Source organism: Pteropus medius, unplaced genomic scaffold (genome assembly GCF_902729225.1).
Source record: "Pteropus medius unplaced genomic scaffold, Ma_sr-lr_union100, whole genome shotgun sequence".
NCBI lineage: Eukaryota > Metazoa > Chordata > Mammalia > Chiroptera > Pteropodidae > Pteropus > Pteropus medius.
In genome coordinates, this window is record NW_024354911.1 from 5,337,007 (window position 1) to 5,361,354 (window position 24,348).

Consider the following 24,348-nt stretch of genomic DNA (forward strand, 5'->3'; position numbering starts at 1 on the left):
GGGAATAGAGTTCATGATGAAGGCTGCAGGGCTGACTTTCCTCTGGATGCTCAAGGTCCTGGCCGGTAAAGCCCACTGCCGCAGCTGGGCACAGGTCCTAGGCCTGCGAGATGATGTGGGTTCTGCCGAGAGAGGAGGGGGTGGCTCCTGAGGTGACCCAGCTGCCAATCAGGCTGGCCGGGCCAGCCGGCCACGGCATCTGTTCCAGCAGCTGTGGGCTTCTGCTTTGGGGCAAGCCTCGTTCACAGCATTCGGTTCTGAAAGGCGTCTTCTGGGGTTTCTTAAAAATTCTCCAACTCCTCCCTGCCCCCCACCCCAACACATACACACGAAAGGGCTTTGCTATCTCTGAGGAGAGATAGCTGGTGGTGAGTGCTCAGGCTGTGGAGCCCAAGACCCAGCAATTCCACTTCCAGGAAACTGTCCCGCGGAAAGTCTCACAAAGATTTAATCATAGGGCTGTTCCTTGCAGCAGTTTAGGAAAACACTCATCTGCAGACAACTGGCTAAATGAAGTATGTGCCGCGCCTGCGGAGCTGTGCTGTTGCAGCCATTTGAAAGTGGTGGTGTTTCTGTATTTGTTTACAGGGAAATAGGCCCACGGTGTTTCAACTTCAAAGCCAGCCACCAAACAGCATGGGCAGTGTGATCGCTTGTGTCCGAGCGGAATTTCTGGCCAAAGATCATAGGACTCCTTTCTCCTTGGCAGGACCTGAATTAATCAATAGTTTCTTTTTCTAGAGCAATGAGTGGAAGGTTCAGGACTCCAAGAGGCAGACACCAGCAGGAAAGTTTCTCAACAAAGCCTCTTTATTTTCATTTCAAGATAACATTTAGAAATAGTCAGATATTCTCCTACACGGTTTTCCCAGCCCTTGGATAGTGAAGTCCTTCTCCCAAAATAAAGGTCTGAGTACAACGGCGGAAGGCTCCCGCCCCTGTCCTAGGACGAGCAGACAAAGGCAGTCTGTCCAGGGCACATCTGATCTGTTCCACGTTGAGAGTGACCCCCTTCCTTCTGAGTGAACAGTATCGATTTTAACTTTTCCTTCCTCCGGGTGCTCTGAGAGGTGGCTTCTCCCTTTTCCAGCAGAGCTCTTATAAAGACGGCACAAGCAGAAGTTGTTACCACAAACAGAAATGTTTCTGTTTTGTTTGAACGTTTAACAATGACTACATATTACAATTATAATCAGGGAAAAATAAAGCTCTTTTCAATTTTAAAAAAGAGAATGGCAAATTTGAAATAAATATTACCATTAACAATAACGATAGTAATAGGAAATATTTATGAAGAAATTATTAAGTGTTCACATGTGCGGGAACGAAAGGCCTCTCACATGCTTCTTCATCACCCAGTGGGGGGTCTGAAACCTCAAACAGCTGCTACGGCTCAGCCCTGGCTAATCAGAACAGCTACAACCACCAAAAGGAAGGCCTGGTCGTAGAGGTACCCTCTCCTCTTTCCATGAGGGGTCTGAACCATTTAGTGCTGGACCTTAGGAAGCTCTGGAGGATGAGGGGCAAGGGGACATAGAGTGGCAGCCGGGGGCGGGGTGCTCCTTGAAAACCAGTACAGAGTATTTTAAAAGTTTAACAGGCACAACTACACCAAGTGTATTCTAGCTGACTGACCCTCCTGGTTATAATATTTATTATCTAGAGATGAAATAACCTAAGGCAGGGGCTTTCAACTTGGGCACAATCAACAGTTTGAGCCAGATGATTCCTCGTTGTGGAGGACTGCTCTGTACGTTGTCGGGTGCTTAGCAGCATCCCTGGTCTCTGCCCACTGGATGCCAGTAGTATCCCCTTCCCCGCGATTGTGAAGACAAAAATTTCTCCAGATGTTGCCAAATGTCCCCCCTGAGGGGCACAGTTGCCCTCAGTTGAGAACTTCTGGCTTGAGCCATGTTATTTCCTGCTTTCCTGGAGATGGTTCACAAAGCGTGTTTTCACAGATGCTGGAAGCAGTGTCCACGACAAATGTCTCCGAGGAGCCCCAGGCTATCAGGCGGGTGATAGTATATCCTGTTTCATGTGTACACTCAGGGACTATCTGGAAGGATGTCAAAATGTCAACAGAGGTTTCTCTGAAGGAGAATTTTACTATTTTATATTTTTTATATTTTTCTGTTTTTCGAATATTTAATAATGAATATGTATTATAATTATAATCGAAATAAGGCTTTTTGTGTTTTTAAATGAGACCGGCTAATCTGAAATGAATATGACCAATAATAATAATAGTAGGAAATTTTTATTAAGAAATTATGTGCCAGACACAATTCTAAGTGTTTATATGTGTGAACTCATTTAATTTCACAAGTGTTATCATACAGAGACATAATCATTATTATCCTGCTTTTATAGAGACTGACGGAGAGGTTTAGAGACTTGCCAAATATCACACCAGCTAATAAGTGACAAAGGTGGGATTCGAGCTCAGGCAGATAAGCAGGTTATTTTAGGAGAATGTGTCTGTTCAAGAGTAAGGGGGTGGGGGAAAATGAGAATATCATATTTAAAAAACCACCTTTCTACATTTAATAAAGAAAATCTCCAGACACATTCTGTTTCCAGCTTGGTTGAAAGGATAAAGCAGACATTCTGGGCTGTGGAGTCCCTTTGAACTGGCATTTCTGTTCTCAATTTTTCTATGAGATGCAGAATTGTAGACTCAAACTACAATAAAACTTATAGAGAAAGTAAAAGGATTGACTACTCTGGAGGAACCTTCTTTGTTTTCTATGTTCGCTCTTAGTGGAACAGCTCTGGGGCTGCGCCAGGTATGACTGGGAGTTGCTCTTGGGTGTGCATGGGCATATGTGTGAATGTGTTTGTGTATGTGTGTATAGGTGTGAGTGCATGCGTGGTGAGAATCTAGCTGTTCCATGACAAAGGCAGGCTAACAGATGCATCGTATTGGCACAAAGTTGCCAACTCTGCCTGTCTGTTGCAGGTCCCAGATGATGGCAGCTTAACAATGTTATGGTAGCTTCACAGGCTTGTAGAAATTGCCCAAATTGAACTGGTTAGATGACCAGTGTTTAAATGTCACATTTGGCTATTTTCCTTCCTGATTTTTGATGCTGAAGTAAGCTGTGTTTTCTGACATTCCTTATTTGCTACGTTTATTAATTTGGTGAAAATACTAAATGGAGGTAACAAATATCCAGTGCCTCACCATGGAGAAGAAGGATATGTTCTTTAGAATGACATTGTAGAAAATGCATACGCTCAAAGCAATTCTCCCTAAGACGTAATAGTGCAGAGGGTTGGGTCCCATCTTTTCAGCTGGGCTGCCCTTCCACCTCTGCTCCATGCTCTGGCCACAAAGGTCTCCCGGGACCCTGAACACAGCACACTCTCTCCCAACACATGACCTTCGCATATGCTCTTCCTGCTTCCTAGTTATTTCCGAGGGCGTTTGGAAGACTCGCTCTTTACAGAATTTCTTACATGAACTCCATACCATGATATGCCGAGATGTTGCTTTCAGTCACCATGCATTGGAAATCGTTAAATATATTTTAAAAATCAAATAAATTGTGGCACATTTCTAAGATGGCTAGTTTTCAGCCATTTAAAGGAGTTATATGGAAAAATGCTATGATGAAATAGCAAGTATAAAGTACTACAAACCCCATGGCATTTGTAAATAAAAACAAAAATCGTTCCGTTAAGTCAGAGGCATTCTAGTTGTTATTAAATTTATTTAAATGTGTTATCGTATTTAATGTAATATAGTATTTAATATAAATTTGATATTATTTTACTTATCTTTTATGTTTTTATACTGTTTCTTCAGCATGAAGAATCATCTATCATTTATTTATTTATTTATTTATTTATTTATTTGATAGTCTATTTTCAAAGGTAACTTCGAAGTCTGTGATCTGTTATTTTATTCCCAGACTTAAGGCAAGACTCCCAAATAAGACATTGAAATTTAAGATAACTTTTCTGGAAGTCTAAAGTTATTTTAAAAATAAAATATTTTAAAATCAGTACAAATGCTTAAAAACAAGTACTCTGTGCCTTATTTCAGGATTGCAATAACTCGTTTCCAGGAGTCTTTAGATCTAAGACATGGCCATAAGAATTAAATGCGATTTTAAATTACTGATAGATCATAGAGTGTCCCAGATAAAAGGATTTGGGGATAATGCATCCCAATTCCCTTACTTCATAGGTGACTGAATTAAGGTAAAAAGAAGAAAAGACTTATATAAGGTCAAGATCAGATGGTTTCTGACAGGAACAGCTCAGGCTCCTAGTTCAAAGTTTCCAAAACATAAACTATTCTTTACAGTGAGCTAGAATAGCTTAGTAAAATTAATGTTAAATTGAATTAATTTTACTTCAACTTACTTTTTTTTTGTCTTTTCTATTGCATCAAGAACAGGGGAAGATAGTTAAATAAAACATATCCTTAGCCTGATATGGTCTCACAATATAGTATAGTGCACAGGATGTATAATTTACTCTATAGTAAGCAAACAGTAGAAATTCATGTACAGAAAATAAAGACATCTACAAAATAAGTTATTAACTTTTATTACATTAATACAGTTTTTTGCATCCTCATGTCCCTGATCTGGAACCATAGTAAAGAATGCACATCCCTGATCCACTGTGTACAGAATCAATGAACTTCTTCTTTGGCCCTGTGCAACATCACTTGGCTGTCAGTTTTCCCGACAAACTGGGTTGATAATACAAACTCAAACTATGTAAATGCTAGATATTATGATTCAGACATATCTATCTGGTATTGGAAAGATGGCTGATGTAAGTAAGATAGGGCTTACGGATAAGGGTGAAATCAGAGGGTTGATAGTATAACTTTCGCCATTTGCTTTCCTCCCAAATTCCTTCTCCTTTTCTGTCATATGCTCTCCTGCAAGTTTTTCACTCAAGATTTCTCTCTGTTTATGAGTGGCCACCAGCTGTGCCAAATAAGAACAAACTTATTTTCTGAGTCACCTTTAATACTAACTGATGAGTGCAAGTCTCAACTTTCCTATCAGTAAAATGTGGGTACTAATATTGTCTGGCACTTAATAAGCATTCAATAAAAGTGTCCATTCTTGGGGAAAGAAAACTCCACAATACACACAAGTAGAATACATTAAGGAATTGTTGTTAATTTAATTTGTTATGACAAAGGTATTGTGGTAATGTTTAATAAAAAAAGAATCCTTATCTGTCAGAGCAACATCCTGAAATATTTGCCAGAGGAGTGATTCAATGTCTTGGATTTGCTTTTAAAAACTGAAGAAAAAAAAAAAAGAATGAAAGAGAGGGTATACGAACTGATAACTAAAGTTGATAGTTGTTGATCTGGCAGATGGGTGCATGGGGTTTTCTTGAACTATTATCTGTAATTTTTTTAATGATTGAAATTTTACGTAATAAAAACTTAATTTAAAATATATACCAACACAAGCAGGCTACATGAAAAATGAAACAAAAACTGTGGTTGATGACTTTGGACATGCTTTCCAGTCTGAGTTTCCTTTTACCTCTTTGCTTCCACCACCCCTGCCTTAAATCTGTTTTCAGTGACCATTTTTCCCTTGCTATGTGTTTTTGAGGAGCTAAGTCAAAGGGCAGGGGCGGTTGCCACAGAGAGGAAAATTCCAAGTGCTGGCTTTGGATGGGGTTGGCTATCACGTGCAGCAGCGACCCCTCCTGGAAGGAGAAAAAGGCGGAGAGCTGAGTGAGATTTCTCTCGAGTGCGTGATTTTCTCTCCCATTCTCTCTTTTTCCCCGTGGTGTTATTCTGAGGACTTATTTATTTATTATTAAAAATTTTCCCCAGCCTCATTGAGATGTAATGGACTTATAACAATTTGTAAGTTTGAGGTGTATGTGTTTTTTTTGATATGTTTATATATTGCAATATAATTACCATCATGGTGTTAGCTAACACCTCCATTCTGTCACATAATTACCATTTTTTTTGTGTGTGTGGTAAAAATATTTAAGATCTACTCTCTTAGCAACTTTTAAGTGTGTGATACAGTTGTTAACTGTAATCATCATTCTGTGCATTTGATCCCCAGAACTTATTCCTCATAACTGGGAGGGTATACCCTCTGACTCTCATCTCCCCAATTCCCCAAACCCCAGGTTCTGGTAACCACCATTCTACTCTCTGTTTCCCTGAGTCTGGCTTTTTAGATACCACCTGTACATGGCATCATACAGTAGTCGTCTTTCTCGAACTTATTTCATTTTGCACACCTTCCTGTCTGTACCTGCTGCTCCCGGCTTGCCTCCAAATGTCCTTTCCCTTGTCCTCCAGACGACTCTTTAATCACACTGCAAGACTTGGCTCCAGTGTCTCTCCTCAGACCAAACACTCTATCATTCTCTACCTCTCAGTCACGATTAGAGACTATCTTATTCATCTATGTGTTTGGTGGTTATTGACCGTCTCCTTCAACGGGAACACAAACTTTACGAGCCCAGAAATCTTGCCTATCTTATGTAAGGACTTGTCACATGGAAGGAGCCTGATAATTATCTCTCGAACCACTGACTGAATGAGTAAATAATATCTTCCCCCAGATCCCCAGCAGAGTTTGCTGCTCTTTTCTCTAGCTTTGTCTTTGTTCTTGCCTCTGATAGAGGTATCCTACTGCATCAGATTATTGTACTGACGTGCCACAGCCTGGCACAGGGCTTGGCGTGGAGCTGCTGTCATCACACCCATGGCCCATGTTGCCATCGATTCTGTCACAGGAGGTTTAAAACATTTACTTGCAATTGAAAACAAATCAACTTAAATGTTATCTCAGAAGAGAGATGCAAAAATGAAAAGTTGCTGATAAGCGTAATAGAAAGAGAATGTGTTTTAATAAAAGGCCAGAACAGAAAACTGGTCAAATAAAAAACCACTTCAGAATGAAATATTTTCCTAAGGATCTTTCCTCAGTTCCTACAATGGTGTTTTCACATTGGTTTACCAGGGAAGCAGCCCCTGGGATAAGACAATGAATTTCAAGGGGTGCCTAGTAGAGGGATTGGCCAGGGTGGGCCCTTCTGTGTTTCAACCAGAACACCTCTGTGTTTGTCTGTTTTATAATTGGTAGGATTTTGTTCTTCTTAAAAAGTGAGAAGAGAATTATAGGAGCCTCAGCTAAGATATTCTGTTTATTAGCTGTGTGACCTTGGATGAGCATCCTAACTTCTCTGGGCTGTTGTGATGAAGAAATAATGGCTCCAATATACCTTACCTGTGTGAAGGCAGTGGGCTGCATTAGAGGACCTCTCAAGTTCTCTTCCAGATCTAAGATTTATACCAATAGGTACAGAATTAGAGCTAGATTGATCTACTTGCAATATCCAGAAGGGCCACAAGATGCCTGTGTTACTCCATGAGTAGAGCTTTGCCTGTTCTATGGACTGTTTCACTCCTCAAATTCTAGCACAAGAAATTGGGGGATTTTTTTTTTTTTAATTGCTGAAAAGGAAAACATTTATTAGTACTCACAACTTCAGACAGAAGGTTTAAACCCTTTTAGTGACGAATCCTGACAAAATTACCCGATGTTTAATGCAGCTTTTTTTTTTTTCTACTAAAGCATCAAAGAGGAGCTTACGTGATGGAGCAATGAGACCCACTGTCTAACACTGAGGTGGCATTCTCACCCATGAGAACATCTGCTAGATTTCTTATATTTGAATATATTTAATAAATATATGGTATTCTATAGAGAGGATTTCCTATCTTCCCATAAGAACTGTTGAGATGTCTTGGTAAAATGCCTGGAAATAGAGTTTTGATTAGAATTCAGCTTTTCAGTGTTGTAGAGGTGATTTCTTCTAGGACTTGACTGCCAGGATGTAGGAGTATTGAGCAGGAGGGACACTTAGTGAGTGGAGACTGGGAGAGGGTATTAGGTTCAGACCAGCAAATCTGTGTGGATGAGGGGCTGTCATACAAAGATGACATTCTGTAGTGGTGTGTGGTTAGGAATCTTGGTCATGTTATACTTTGTTGGTGGGAAGAGAAGGTACGAAAGCACCAGAATTAGGCAAACACAGCTTAGGCCAAGAGGACCTGTCCTACTTAGCCAACATTTGGAACAGGGCAGGATGAAGCAGAGGAGGCTGGAGTGTTGACTTCCCGAGGCCCCGAGAGACAGGGCAGCTGGGAGGTACTTGAGGAGATTACACAGGAGACGATGACTAAGATCTCCTGGAAGACTGAGTGACAATAAAGTGTAGATGCCCAGAGCCTGGGAGCTGGAGAAATTTCTGGACGCAGATCTGCCTGTTATTTCCCCTAGAGTATGGTCGTCACCAGAATAAATGAACTGCACATTCCTGAATCCATGTGGGGCCTGCTCCTTCTGCAGCCGAGTGTCCGGCCCTTCCTGGGCCGGTGTCAGTGAATCAGCACAAGAAAGGATGTTTTGAATTGTCTATTGCTTCAAGCTACTCGTTAGTTCAGTGTTGCTCTCACTTCAATAACATTCAGACAACTTTTAAAAGAAAATAATTGTTTCACTAATCCCTAATGCTGAATAAAAGAATTTAATGTTTAATGATAATGTCACAAAAATAAAACTAAGTAGAGGGATTATAACTCTTGTAGAACTGTGTAATCAAAATGAAATTGCTGATTAAGTAAAAACACGATTTTTAAAACCAGCAACGATGATACGATAGTGTTTTGCTGAAACTCAGTTGCCACTCGCAACATAGATATAGGAACCAATCGAATGGGGCAAATTCTTTCGGGTTTGGCATGTAATGACAAGTAACTCGCCACTCTTGTCTACCCACACTGCTGAAGATCCTTATCTCAAACAGCAAGTCTATGACATAATTTGGCTTTTGCTTGGCAGGGATAGACCTTTTAATACTAAATTCGACTCCATTCTTCTCTTATTAGCTCAGCTCATGACAATTAAAGTGATACTACCTGGTCCCAGTGCTGGAGCCAACGGTGTGGTATTGGCCCATAAGGCAATAGACTAGATGATGGAGTGTATGTTCATGCCTATTTTATAAAGATTATTATTAACATTAAAATATAAAATGAAAAAAATTATAAAAACACTCCTGAAGAACAATGTTTTATTAAATCTATCCCCAGGATGAATTCCTAGGCATGGAATTCTTGAGTGAAAGGATATATTCAGCTTTATGGCTCTTGTTACATTGTACTAAGTAGACTTTCATAAATCAACATTTTCATTGAAATGGTATTTCTCAGCTTGCCTCCAACATTAATGGTTCGACCCAGGAAAATAGGCATTTGGGCACAGTCAGGCTGCTGCCTCACTCGCGTCCCGGCATTTCTCTGCCCAGATGCCTGACTGGCCTCTCCTCTCTCTCAGGGTGAAACCAAAGTCTTTCCCTGGCTCCAAGGTGTGTGACCTCATCTCTCGTGCTCTCTTGCTGTCCCAGTTTCTGAACTCTCCGTGCCTGCTCCCGTCCAGGCAGGGCTCTTGCACGTTCCTCTGCCTGCAACGCCCTTAGCCAGGCAGCCAGGTAGCTCGCTTGGTCCCGCTCCCCCAACCATCCGACCGAAAGTTGCAGCCCCTGCCCCATCTCCACCGCTTCCCAGTTATCTTCTCAGCTTTGCTGTTTTTCATAATACATATCACCACCCGACATAGCACACATAAGTTACTCGTTTATGTCTTTATTTTCTGTCTCCCCCACTACAATGAGGAAAGTTCTATTCCACGGGGTGCACTGCTATATGTTCAGCATCAAGCAGAGTTTCAGGCACAGAGTAGGTTTTTAATAAATACTTGTTGAGTGAGTGAGTCATGACTAGGGAGGCATAAAGGCAGGGGATGGAAAGCGAATCTTCAGGGAGAATGCTGAGTTTTGAAGCAAACAGAATTCAGGTCGGGAGTAGGCTGAGGGGTCTGCTTGTCTCCCTTCCCTTGAATCTGGGATGCCTATGATTGGCTTTGACAAATAGAATGAAGCAGAAGTGGCGTTTGGGATTTCTAAGCCCAGGCCTGAAGAGATCTGGCAGCTTTCTCCTTTCTCTTGCATGATCTTCCTCCTCCAGCACCATGTTTGAGAAGCCAGAGCTATGAGGAGAGACCACAGGAAAAGGCCACCTGGAGAAAGAGAGAGTCCTGGAATTGCATGGGAAAGACTCGAGAAATCCAGGCAACAGTGAGAACCAAGGCCCCAGATATAGGACCTGGGCAAGCCATTCCGGCCATCTCAGTTGAGGCGTCAGACCTGTGAGTGGAGAAGCCACCTTGGACGGTCCAGCCCCAGTAGACATCCTGTGAAGAGATGAGCTGTGCCCAGTGTGCCTTGACTAAATTTCTGGCCCATAGAATCTTAAAAAAATAATAAAATGCCTGTTGTTGTAAGGCACTAAGTTTTGGGATTAGTTTGTTATACAGTAATAGATAACACAGGCAGCGTCATTGCCTGAGACTGTAAACTGGTGTGAGAGGGAGCAAGTGTCTGAGCCACAAGGCAAAGATGAAAGTAAAAGTTAGACAGGAAAGACCATCCAGGGCCCAGGTGGAACTAGGAACCAAGAATTCTGTTGTCAGGGAGAGAGAGTAGAGGTTGATATTGGTATCAAGTTCAGGCCAATTTGATCCTTTGAGTCTCACTGCTTTTGTCCCACTTGTGTCCTGACTAGCCATCAAACAAGATCGACTCTGGGCTTAGAACAAATTTTTGGAATTCACATATAAAAGTAGGACACAGAAGTAGAGGCGGCTCATGAAGCATTTTCCCTGGAGACAATGGGGGTGTGTGTGTGTGTGTGTGTGTGTGTGTGTGTGTGTGTGTGGTGTAAATATCATGGAAGAGCTGCCCTCTGGCTCTCCTGCTAAAGCCGGAGAATCTCCGTGAAGCCACAGTCATCAACAACAACATGTGCTGTAAGGTGTAGCTCTTACTCAGGGAGTAAATTCTGGCTTAAGTTTAGTTTTAAAGGGAGTTTTATCTTGCACACCATTTATTCTTTTGGAGAGGAACAAACCATGTAGAGGTATGAAACACAAGTGCCGTGTAGAGGAACAAACACAAGCTTTGCCACTGGACAGACAGAGTTTCGAATTCCTCAGACGCTTATGACCTGTGTGATCACGAGTAAATTTCCTAATCTGTCTGAGATTTGGTTTTTCCAGCTAGAAAATGGAGAGAATAGTACCCAGCTGCCAAGGTAGTTATGTGTTTTAAAGGAGATGTAGATGCTGCTGCAGAGGAGGCACTGTAAGTGTGAGTTCTCTGACTGCCTGGTCGGAAATAAAATCTGCGGAGCACCGCCCATCACAGCTATCAGAAAACGGAGACACAAATGATGTCTGTTTATTCGCTGTTTGTTTCGGAAGCCTGGCTGCATCCACGTTGTCCGATGGGGGCCTCCCTACCTGCAAATGTTTTAGGTTGTGTAATCACACACAAACTGCATTTCTTTAATATAGTTTTTCTTTTCCCTCTGATTCAAGCTGTTTTTGTCCAGATAATGACATTGTGCCTGGCTTTTCCCCTACCCTTATCCTTTGTATGCCTGCTCCTTTAATCATTAGGCCTTAGGACATAAGATGAACCGAGCCTCAGGTCTATAGTCCTGAGGACAATAGGTTTGGTTGGACTTTAAGGATAACATCTTGGCTTTAGATGTATTTCAGCTCCAGGCCCATCAAGGAAGAACAACAGCCCCATTGGCCAGGGGACCAGACCGCAGTACCAGAAGGGATGGCGCCGTGGCTGATTCCAGAACTGGACACAATGATCGATTACCTCATGCCCCTCCAACTGTCCAATCAGTAGCACCCAGGACCCCAACTCCTTTAGTTTCCATGACTAGTCATTTTTTCCCTATATAATCTGTACTCCCGAGACACCTGGGAAGCCAGGCCTTTAAGCAATAGCTTGCCTGTGTCACTGGGACTTGCAACTCTAATAAACCTTATTATTTTTTGCTGTAAAACTTGCATGTATTTCTTTTTTGGCTTAGATGGACGAAGGCAGACAGACCCCTTTTTTGTCCCGATAACAGTTGCACAGCATTTTGTAAAGTCCACTGGATTTACGTATCCTCAATTCCCCAAACAGTATTTGGCACGTGGCGTGTGCTCAATATTTGTTGAGTAAAGGGAGATGTACAGCCTTGTCAGTGCTGAGCTGATCGAGAAGGGAAGGTTTCAGTGGTGAGACGCCCGGTTGGAAGAACTTACAAGGGGCCGACATGAGAATGAAACGGCAGGCACCAACTTTATTGCGGGGAGCGTGCACTTCCATGCTAGGGGACCGCATGGGCTCCACACAGATCAGAGTACAATAGTGGCATTCTGCCACACATGTATGATACAATAATCTGAATCATGCTTACACGAGCTGGCTGCAGGCACCCTACTACACTAATATAACATTCTAAATCTGGGTCCTATTCCTAGCCATGAGCCTGGACCACAGCCAGCAGCCAGGCCTGGGACCTACAAGCCTGAACCCATTTTAAGGAGTAGCTCCCCAATAGGCCAGTCACAGGTGAGCAGACAGTGCAGTGTTTGTAATTCTGTTGCTCCTATCTGGAAGTCTGTGCTCTTTAATGATGCAATGATCAGACATCATTGCTTCTCTTACCCATTGTGTACAGCACAGCTGTGTGTACAGCACCTGGTGACTTGGTCCAAGTTAATCGTGACAGTCCTATCTGTTTCCCAGCTTCTTTTGCAGCTAGGATGGCCATGGAACCCATTTGGGCCATCTAAGTAGAAGTCTGTTTGCTAGGGGAGAAAGTTCTAGGAATACGGTTGCTTTCTTAGTAAATGGAGATGAATGCAGCTGAGACTGTCTTTTCTTCCTGCTCTGAAAATGGATGAGACAGCTGGAGCAGGAGAAGCTGACAAGCATGAGGAAGAGGGCAAGAGAACTGCAGAGAAGCCATCCTGAAATTACTGAGTTGTTGAACTGACACCAGCAACTGCTTTCCTCCAGACTTCTCATTATAAAAGAAAAACACATTCCTAAGTCCGTGTAGTCAGATTTTCTTTTAAGTATGGCCAAATGAATGCCTGAATGATACGCAGATTACCTAGTTAAAAAATTAAATCACGTAAGACACATGAGTACAAAGACATCAAACAGTTTCAGTCCCTACGTTTCATCGATTGAAGGGATTAACTGGTAGATTAAGTCCGAGAATCTAAACGTTAGAGAAGACTTTTATAGAGAATCTCAGCGGCTATTTGCTCAACTTCCCAATAAAAACAAGAAAACCCGCAGTTTTCTTAAAGAGTTAATTTAGGTGCTTCATTTTCAAAGCATCAGCTTTATCTGGGAGCTTGTTGGACATACAGAATCTTAGCTGGCATCCCAGAGACACCAATCAGAATCTGAAGTTTAAGGAAACCCCAGGTGATTCATATAGCCGTGAAAGGGTGAGACCACCCTGAGTGGTTCTCAGCCTTAGCTGAAATTTCCTGGTAATACCAGGAATACCAAAGCCTCGTCTCCACCCCTCAAACGACCGAAGACTAGAATATCTGGGAGAGGGGTCCCAACATCACTTAAAAAAAAAAAGTTCCAGGTGATTTAATTACACAAAGAGGCTGAATGAAAACCCCAAACAGACCCTGCCACTTAACAGCTGTGTTTTTGGTCAAGTTACTTATTCTTATTGAATCTTAAAATTTATTTATCCATAAAATGGCCATAAACCAAACTACTTATTTCTTAAGAGTTGTGAAGATTAAACAAAATCATGTAAAGAACCTAGAAGATACCTGGCACATAGTGGGTGCTCAATAAATTACAGATGCTAAGGCTGGCCTGGGGCATGGGCTGGTCATACAGACTGCTGTGCTTGCCTCGGCAGGAGGCATACACATGTGGGGGTGTTGATGAGCACTCCAGATGATTCTTATCATCAGAAAAATTTGGGGAAAAAAAAAACACTGCAAAAAACCTTAGTTCTCCTATCTGCTTTTCGTACTTTATTCCTCACACCAACTTTATATTTTATAAAAATTCAAACTTCAGAAAAGTAAAGAATAATATAATGAACATCACATACCCTTCACTAATGTTCACCAAGGTGTATTTTAACTTATTTGTATGCATTCTGTTTCTAGGCACACATGTGCACACACACATGCAATTTCACTCATTCACATGAGAACAGATTGCAGACATCATGACTTCCACCCCTGGATACTGCAGCAGACACATCCTGCTTGGCCAAATACCATCATCACATCCAAGAAGTTTTATATGGATTCAACTGTGTCATCTCAAATACAATCCATATTCAAAATTTCCCTCTGCCCAAATATTCCCGATCACTTTTTTTTGAGGGTCTGTCTCTCGAAATCTTTTCCACTGTTAAGCCTCTGTTACTATAATGTCTTATTTTGAACCAAAGTCTGGGTCCCTCCCTGTCCCTTCTCTTTGCTAATCTGCTGTAGGTATCCAGGTTCTTGTTTTCTGTCCCTGACAGTCCTTGAGATGTCTGAAGGTGGTCGAAGACAGTTTTCACTCCAGATCGATCCCCCGCCCCCATTCCAGTCACCATCCTCTGGGCTCTTTCCTGGTGGCCAATCAACCTGTATGGCTTGTGGTCCCTAGAACTGGAGTCTGAGTTCCAGCTGGAATCTAGCCTCTACCCTTCACCTACTTAAACAATAGAGGAGGCTTGTTGCCTCCCTCTAGGTGGCAGTTGTAGATCTTCAAATGCAGCCTATGATTGGATGGGTCATCCTGAGCTGAGGTTTTATCAACAGCTAAGCACCCCATCTAGTCCTTGTGCAGTTGTTGTCCACTGATTGGAACTGATGTGGAGAAAGAGACAGGAACTCACGTATGCTAGGATCATGGAGCACGCCAGGTCTGGGAAGATGAAGCTGGGAGAGACACAGGCTGCATCTGAGGAAGCCGACTGTAGAATTCTAGTGCCACCAAGTGGTAGCTGGAGACGAAACCACTCTGAGTCTCAGTGTTCTCATTTATCAAAGGGGATACCATTCTAACTTCCTAGGTCTGCTGTGAAGATTTAATAAGATAAAGAAAGCGTGCAAGAGTGCGCAGCATGCTGTCTGGCATGCAGTCGACTTCTGATTTGGGCGTTGGAGAATAAATGGAATTTCGGAGTAATGAGAATATTATGAGCTGGTTGCACAGCGCTGTGTGTTAAGTACTGCTGAACTGTACACTGAGATGGTTAAAGTAGTGAATTTTATGTTGAGTGAATTTTATTGCAATTAAGAAGAGAATAAATGGAGACTTTCTAGGTAGAAAAGGTGGGTGAGAGGTGTGGGAAGCATGTTTCAGGCATAATAATAAGTTTCTGAGAGTTACTGATGAACCGCTGAGCTGAACAGTCAAGGACAGAGCTCGTAGGCACTCTACTAGAGACTCTCTCTAGTCCAGGATAACTTTCGATAGGCATTACAACCTAAGTTATATTTCACTTTATTATGCACCAAGATAACCTGAAAGATCTTGCCAAAAACTTCGCTAAACTCAAGGCCAAGGTGAAGTCAGCTCAAGGGGAGGTGGGAGAAGTTTTAGACAAGTTGAGAGATGGAGCCACATTAAATCTGTACAGTGGATCCTCACCTTTTCTCCTGCCTGGGGGAAGTTTAAAGAAATACAGGTAAAAGTTCAATCCTGGGGGAGAAGGTGGTACACATACCTGAATATTTTATCATAAGCTCCTCTGGTGATTCTAACATACAGGCAAGGATGAGAACCTGCATATACCAGCAGGCTAATGTCCTTGGTATCTGATGCTGTCCTTGTTCTCTAAGTGGCCCAGCCACCTACAGAGTGCCCAGAACCCAAGTCCAACAAGCCAACCCACCTCACCTGTAAAGGGTTTGGTTCTTTTTTTTTTTTTTACAGGAGGCTTTTTGAAGCGACGTGAGTAGAAATGGAATAAGGCTCAAGAGAGCACAAATGTGTTAACAAAGCTGATCTCTTAACCAGTTTATTGTATTTTTACAATAATAAAAATAAATTAGTCATACACAAAAATAGTTGTCATTTTTGCTGAAGATAAAACAGACTGTATTTACTCATATAATTCACCTGCTACTCTCCACCTCTTTAAACAATAACTTAACACTAGAAGGATGACAAGGAGTTGATGGTCCCTTGCTCTTGACTATGCAGTTAGTCGACAGGATAACCCAGAGCCTCCGCTCCAGCAGTCCCCAGTGAGGACCCTGGAGGCATGGTCAGAGCAGTGGATGCATCACATCTCTTTATGGGCCCTCTGCCTCTGTGAGTAGACCCTGTCTCATCCACAGCTCTAACCAAGCCTCCCGAGCAACTTACTGCTGGTGATTCTAATGAAGGAGGCAAGACAGAGGGAAGAGATGGAAAAGACCCTCATATTTCCTTATCTAAATGTTTGGACATGAAGAGAGGGCAGATTATATGAGTAAATATGATATTTAAGATGGAAAGGTGGCAATCCAGACAGACCTGTTTCAGGTACAATGCTGGGGGTAAAAGCCCCTGAGCAAGTCGAAAGCAGAGTAATTTATATTCGATCTTAAAACCCAAGGAGTTTGACTAATCAGTATATTAAATTGTAACTATGGACTTAGAATAGGACACCATGTAGCAACTTTCCAGGAAGCTGCGTTAGTAGGATCAAATGATTTTACATGAATGTGGGTCGCATATGTAAATAAATACCTATTAGTTCCCTTTAAAATTAACATATTCTAAATAATAGAACTATTTTGGTGTAGTGACTCATTCTGCCAATAGAGTTTGGAATACACATTTCCTATAAACATCTTGTATTTACAAAGAACAAATAATAAGTTATAACAAAGTATATATCCTTCTGTCAGACTGAATGGTGGGGATCTGAGAGTCAAGGCAGGTGGATGTTAATTTATGTAACCCAATGGCTTTCCTCTCACTGAGGCTGGAAGATGCTGAGAAAGCTGGTTAGAAGTTCCCACCCTCTCTCATGGTCACTTTTCCTCAGCACTATGGTGCACTTCCCACTGCAATCCACTGAACAGAACCAGGAGTGTGGGATGGTTCAGGGTGGAGAGAATTTCTTCACTCCAACAAAGGTAGGAAAGCAAAGTTGAGAAAGAGAAATGGTATTAGGGGGTCCTAGTCTAGTCAAAGCTGCGCCCCCATCAAGACGTGTGACCTTGAGCAGGGAACTAGACATTGGGACGTTTGGTTACTCGCCCATAAAGTGGACTAGACAGGGCAGTGCTGACCAGCTTGCTGGTGGTTCTCTCATGGCCACATGGTTCAGGGGAGGGGTGCAACACCGGGCTCAAAATGGCGGGTGTAGAAATGGGAAGTATGTGCGCCTGTTCCTGCCATTCCAGACCGGGCGAATCACTTAAAGCTGTTCTACTTGTACAGTTACCAAAGCCCAGACTTGGAAAGAATCTTACAACATTCCTGACAAATGTGTGCTGGAATCCTCTCTCCAGTATCCCCGACAAATGGCCATTCAGCTTCTGCTGAAACCGCCAGCGATGGGTCAGTCACAACCGACCAGAGAGGCCTCTACCTTCAAATACTCTAACTTGCAGAAAGTCGATTCTTCTGCGAGAGTTAAAATCTGTCTCCCTGTAGCTTTTATCTCCTGGTCCTAGGAGAGCTGTCCTGGTTCTATCCCACGTCCCTTCTCCTCTAGGCTAAACATTCCCATCAAGTCTTTTCCACTGTTTCTAACAGTCTGCATCCCTCATCAGGACTGGGCACATTATCTGCATGTTATGTGCTTTCAATATTCTTGAAGTTTCCAATAATCACAAGCACAATGGGGTACGACTCTCACCAATGTTTTCTCCTTAGGTAGTCTAAAGGTTTTGTTTTCTTTTGTTTCTGTGGTTTCATCTGACTTTCCAAACTCACATTGAGCTTAGTCAACTGAAGCTCTGACATCTTCCTCATCTTGTACTTGTATAGTATTTTTTTAAAAATTCAAACGTAGGACTTTATGTTCCTCCCTAGTGAATACTCTCCCAGATCTTTTTGAATCCAGAACCTGCTACCCAAGCTGTTAGCTCTCCAACTTGATGTCATCTACAAATTTAATCGGTAAGGCATTTTCCGATTATTTTCCCACGTAAGTCATATTAAAAATGTTTTATATGACAAGAATCAAAGGGCCTCCTCCTGCCAAGCTGACATAGGTTTCTTCAGGTTTGATTATTGAGCCTGTTCTAAGGAAAGTCCTCTTTCTTTTAACTACTTTTATTTGTGTCTTCTTCCATATTAGAAAACTAATATTTAACTCTAAAATTGCTGCATTAAAAAGAAAAGACATTGGTTTAGAAAGGTGCTAGCAACACTAGTAATACCTGCATTTCTCTCTCTGCCACACAATTTGATGAAAATAAATTAAGCTTGTATTTCCCATTTTTCATCCCTCTGCAAGGCCATTGTTTTAAAGGAAAAAGAGTGTTGAATGCTAAACACTTTGAGGATAAGTAAATGATACATACTCAAGGAAATAAAAGAGGAGAACTCAAAGAACCCTGGTCCAGAGAAGTAATTAATGCGAAGTAACAGAGAGTCAGTTCTGAGAGCTCCTATCACACTGTAGGTCCCTGAGGGCGGAGACAGACATTGCTCGCCTTGGTTCTCTACCAGCTTGTCAAGCAGACACCAAACAGGGCTTTAAGGAACTGAACTGACTCCGTCTAGTGGCGGGGCTTACAGATGTTTTGTGTAGAGTTGTGTTTTTTTCACACTATTCCTTTTCTATGCAGAGACATGCAAGTCGACGTGAGAATGGGCAGAACTGACTGCACTAAATGGCTTTTGCTTAGGGTGCAAGGGGAACAGTTTCCTTTTCCAATAAGTGAAAGTGAAAAAGCAAACTATTTCTGTTTGGAGTTTTGTTGATGTTTGTGAGAAAAACATCTATCAACTTAAAGACACCTAATTTTAAAACTCAGGGCAGGGAATGGGGCCATCCAGGACACGGGGAAAAAAAGCAGTATCAAATGTAAATTTCAGTTTCGCATTATGGCCAGTTAAAGGAACATGGAGAGGACCCAGGAGGAGGTGGCAGGTGATGGAAAGGAGAGGGAGAAATAATGGGGTGCAAGAAAGGGAGAATGAGACCTAACTGGAGGGAGCGAGTCATCGAAAGGCGAGCTATCCTTAGACTCCCTTCCCAGGAAGTTATCACTGGAAATGGTAAAGGACTTTACAGTTTGTGTTGTACTAAAGACAAGGGCAATTAGACCTGGACACAAGAAGCTAGGAAATGAGTAAAAATCTAATTTCTAAGACAATAACTCGATAAAACCCCTGTTCTAGTAATTTATAACCTTTCCGGAGATGAACGAATTCCAAAAATAGCTCAACTATTTGTTAGAAGAGAAAAACACCTCTAGGTTAGGTACTTTTTCTCTCTCGAAGTCACAGGATCGATCCATTTGATCCCACCCAATTCCACGATTGGCAGGATGACTATTCTCATGGGGGTCAATCATTGTCCTTTTAAAGAATGGTTAGGTAACATTTGGAAGCCACAGAACACTGTTAGATGTCAAGGAGACAAAGCCTTCATTGACCGGCCAGTTATGAGAATCCTGAGTTGGAAAGACCCGAGATGCTCGCCCCCACCTGACGGAGAAATTCCATTTAGGATGGAGAGTGCAGTCATGAATGGTGGGTGGCTCGGATGGCCACAATGGTTTCTCTTAATCTGAGCTGAAATCAGCCTTTCTGCTCTTCCACCCATCGATCTTGCCCTGAACTCCAGCATGTAAAGAAAGCTTCTTCCAAAGACTCCTTCGAATGATTGGCTTGTTCAGTAAGATCTGAGAGCAACTGCACAAAGGAAGAACTATCCTCGTAAGCCGTGAAAGGAAGAGGGTGGGCATTGGACAAAACCACTGACAGGCTTGGTGGGCATGGGAATCTGGGCCTCTTCCCACCTGCTTCTCTGCGCGAGTTCATAAGAATCAGGAGAGATGGGGTGCTTCTGCGAAGTGGGAGCCAGGGCTCTCCAGGAAGAAGATGGCCACAGAAAGGCCCAGCGGAATTTCTGAAAGCTCAAAGGGAGTGAATCTAACGGAGTGTGTCAGACCAGGCAGCTGATACTGCTTCCAAAAGCTGCAAATGGTCATTGAGTTAGCAGATTTGAGGTTTAAAGGGTTCACGGGAAGAATGTAGGCTTGCTTTGAAAGGGAAATTTCTAAGAATCTAGGCTTGCTTTAAAAGATAACTAGGCCCAGGACTATGGTACTAAATGAGATAGATTTTTTTATAAGCTTACTATTTGTTTAGCCTGATATTTTTCTTAATGGGTGAAAGAAAAAAAAATTTTTTTCTTAATTGACTTTTCAGATATTTCACTTCTCAGTATGCACTACAACCCCCTTTAGACCTCTGGAACTGAAGGGTTAGGTGAATGACGCTGCTGCTGCAGCCGTCACTGGAGTTTGCAGCCCCTTCTCCCAGACTGGCGGCATTAATGTAGATGTTAGTGCCACATCTGGGACGGAGTGGGGAGTATGGTTTGTGAGTCATGGGGCGAGGGGAAGGATTTGAAGTCACAGTGAGAAATCCACAAATCAAATCAGAAAGACCAAAGAGGGACTTTCTAACATAGACATAAGGTTTTTACTGCAATGGGCTGGTTAGACTTTCCATTGGGAGCAGCCCGAAGGGCTGGCTGAGGAAGATGCGGGAGCACACAGCTCTGGAAATCTGCTCCGGGATCCAAAAGTCTCAGTGGCCAAAGGGATTCTGACCTGAGATTCCAGAGGGGGACATCTCTCTGGGAGATGAAATCAGAATGAAGGTAATGACTTTGCTACCCAATGGCTTTCTGGTCTCATGGGGCAGTTCCTTTAAGGATGGGGGTTTAACAAAACCTGCAGAGTCCACTGACTACAATCTGTGACTTTGTGAGGGAAGGAATAAGTAGAAAAAGACTTCTGAGACAACAGACACAGGGGAGAGAGTCTTGACCTTTCCATGGAGGGAAGAATTCAAAGACCTGGGCTTTGTTTGCAAATTGGGAAACTTCTCAGCCTCTTGGTCTGGAAGGAAGCCGCATCCTGCAGACCTAAAACTTCTGGACAGGCCTTGGGGGGAGGGTTTTGTAGTCAGATGATTAGGGTCAGGACTCAGCTCTGCTATTGAACAGGTGAATATACCTGGCAGGTCAATTACCAAAGCTGAGTCTAAGTTTCTTTGTCAGCAAAACGGGGATAATGATTCCCATTCTGGGGTGTTGTGAGTTGCTAATGAGTTAATATCTGTGAATACGCCTGTGAAACAATAAAGCACTATATTGACTTGAGATATTTGTATCCTAAGGCAGGAAAATAGCCTGATGTCTTTGAGAATGAAGATAGGCACAGCTGGACTGAGGTAACAGAGGGATCAGGCATCTCAGAGGGCTTCGTGGGGCCCTGGGGCAGGGGTGCTACCTCCTCTGACTCTCCATGAGGCGCCGATATTGGAAAGGCCAGTAGCACCAGGGATGAGGCGGCACCCAGTCAGGACCCAACTGCTGACTTAGAAAGTGCCAGGACGGGAGTTGGCTGAGAGCTACCTGTAACCCCCCCTCCCACTGCTTGGTTTTCAGGGAGTACCTTTAGCAGATGCCAGGTTTCCCAAGGAGGAATTATCAGTTTATGGCAATGCTCAAAAGACAGGTATGGCTCCACTCCTGGGCACCATGTGTACACTTTACCAAAGGCAGGGGTGGTGTGAGTTGGCTGGCAGCGCCCTGGGCCAGAGAGCCCTTGCTGGAGCAACAGCCAGCCAGTCACCCTGTTTAGACTCCCCGCCCCACCCAATGGATGCGGTGCGGGGGTGTTATCTGCTCCCCAGGAAGCCGGAGTGCCTGTTGGCCACACGAGTGCAGGAGGCGCAGCAGGCAGTCTTGTAGTAGTTGTAGACACAGAGTCGCGCTTGGACCACCACGTTGCAGTTGTAGTACCTGTCTTTGCAGTTTTCATCTGCAGGAGAAGAGAGCAGAAGAGTCTGAGCACAGGGGCAGCTGGGACTACTGGAGAGAGGAAGGGCAGTGGGTGGGGCTCCCGATCCTGGCCCTGCTGTCTTTGCCTATGGGAGGAGTGAGTGTGGACTAAGGGCTTAGGTCTTTTCTTTTTCTTTAAACATGAAGTTAGAATCTTACTGCTTCGACCTTAAGAATGATGGAACCGAATCTCTGAATTCATTACCATTTTAATCAATTCACATTAAAGTTTATCTTTTGGTGGGTGGCTTGGATTGCCATCTGTGCTATAAATTCATCATACTGAAAGTCCTTTGACCCCTGAACTCCATGCCTATGCACAAGGTCACAGAGAGACCTAGATGGGCATGGCATTTTCATGCCAGAGAACATGATGGAGGTTAACAAAGAAGAATCTTTACTGAGCTAAGATAGGAATTCCAACTTACCAACTTCAGGGACACAGTCCTGAGGGTTGCATGACTCTTTCTCTTCTGGTTTCAACTGAGGGTCACAGAGATTACTTAGGGTCATGTCATCTGACAGACAGCGCACTTCCCGGACCCGGAAGCCGCTCTGGCAGCTCTTGGAACACTGCATGGGGACAGAGGGAGAAAGTTAGATTTCTTGGCAGCCTATTAGCTCAGCATGCCAGAGAGGGCAGATATTGGAAAACTTCAAATATCTCCAAAAGGAGTCAGAATATTCAAACAAACTCCTATGCAACTATAAACCAGCTTCAATGTCCATCAACTTGTGGCCAGTTGTGTCCCATCTACACCTCACTCATGTTCACTCTTTGAATTATTTTAAAGCAAATCTATACATCATATCACTTCTTCCATTATTTCGGTTTGTAGCTCTAAAACGCAAGGACTCTATAAAAAGTACCACAATATCTTTATTATACCTAGAAATTATACATAGTTCCTTATTATTTTAAAATATATATTCGGTGTTTCTATTTCCACTGGTCTTGTGAATCTCATAGATTTTTTAATATCGTTTTTTAAAAAGCAGGATCCACATTGGTCTACACCTTGCAGTTGGTTGCTATGCCTTTTAAAACTCTTTTAATACATAGGTTCCCGTCTTCTGTTCCTTCTCCTTGCATTTTAGTTGTCAAAGGAACTGAACCATTTGTCTTGCAGTTTCCCATGCTCAGGATTTTGTTGACCGCATCCCCGTGGTACAGCTTAACATGTTTCTCTGTCATCTGTATTCTCTGTGGAAGTTGGATCTAGAAGAGGCCTTAACAGGCGCGGATTTAATTTTTTTGTGGTGAGACTATTTCATAGGATATGTATGATTATCTCTCTTTTGGGGATGTCAGCAGTCACTGATGAGCAATGCCCAGATCCTTTAGTTCATTCAGAAATTGAAAAATGATGATAATATCCTATCATCTCTTCTTTTTTTGTTAGCTGAGAATCTTTTCTGATGAATTCCCTTTACCTTCCCCCACAACTATATATTTGCTCTTTGGTTACCCAGTGGTGTAGGAAAGACAGAGTAAATGCTTGATTATTTTCTTTTATCAGTTTTCAGAATAATGAGTTGGTTCCCCTAACATCCTCTAATGGTGACCTATTAGTTATTATTATTATTATTATAAACTTACAAATTGATGGATTTAACATGTACTATGGGTTTCCTTCAATCTATGGTATTTATTACTTTTACTGATGCTCTCTGATGCCCTGTCAATGGCTAGCAGGAGTCTCTAAAAGTTGTTTCATGAGTCCTTTGGTTACAGACTTGCTTGTCTTTGAGAGCTTCCCTTTTGCCTGGTATAAAAAGATATTCCAATCTAATATATATATATATATAGTCCCAGACCAGAATCAGCCATTTCTCTAAGAATTCCTGGTTCCTTTAGCGGAGAGCGGCAGTTTGAAACCACATTTTGACTGATTGGCGTGCCCTTTGCTACCAGATTGGTCATTGTTTCTAGGCTCTTTCGATGGCTAAAACTAGGAAAGTAAGATAAATTAATTAATGAGTTCATACTGATATTTCTAACTCAAATTCAGGTTAACACGATTTTCACTTACACCTCTTTTTTATCTGTATCTTTTTCTCCTAAGTTGAAAACCCTATTTCTCAAGAATACTGGGGATAATAGTTATACTATCATATTATCATACATATTATCACATATATTATCATAGTACCATAAAATATACTACTCATTTACTTTATCACACATTATGTACCCAACCATCTCATACAGTACAACACTCTCACTAAAAATGTGAGTATTGCAAACGATGTAAACATTTTTCCACAGGTCTTTTGTCCTTAGAGATGGACAGTCAAATTACTATGTTTTAATGCCAATGCAATAGTGCCGATGCCACCAACTGGATACATATTTCGGTTAATTTGTTTAATTTCATTTTCCATTTTTGTGGATTGTT

General features: G+C 42.4%; 1 protein-coding gene across 1 annotated transcript in view; it reads right to left on the reverse strand.

Annotated features, from left to right (window-relative positions):
• Positions 1–15,924: 15,924 nt before the first annotated feature.
• Positions 15,925–24,348, reverse strand: part of THSD4 (thrombospondin type 1 domain containing 4) — a 549,795-nt gene continuing 541,371 nt past the window's right edge. Inside the window, exons 18-19 of the mRNA XM_039856496.1 lie at positions 22,378–22,522; positions 15,925–21,929 (exon numbers count right to left, since the gene is read on the reverse strand). Coding sequence (XP_039712430.1) covers positions 21,787–21,929; positions 22,378–22,522 — 288 coding nt within the window. The 3' untranslated portion in view covers positions 15,925–21,786. The remainder of the gene's footprint in view (positions 21,930–22,377; positions 22,523–24,348) is intronic.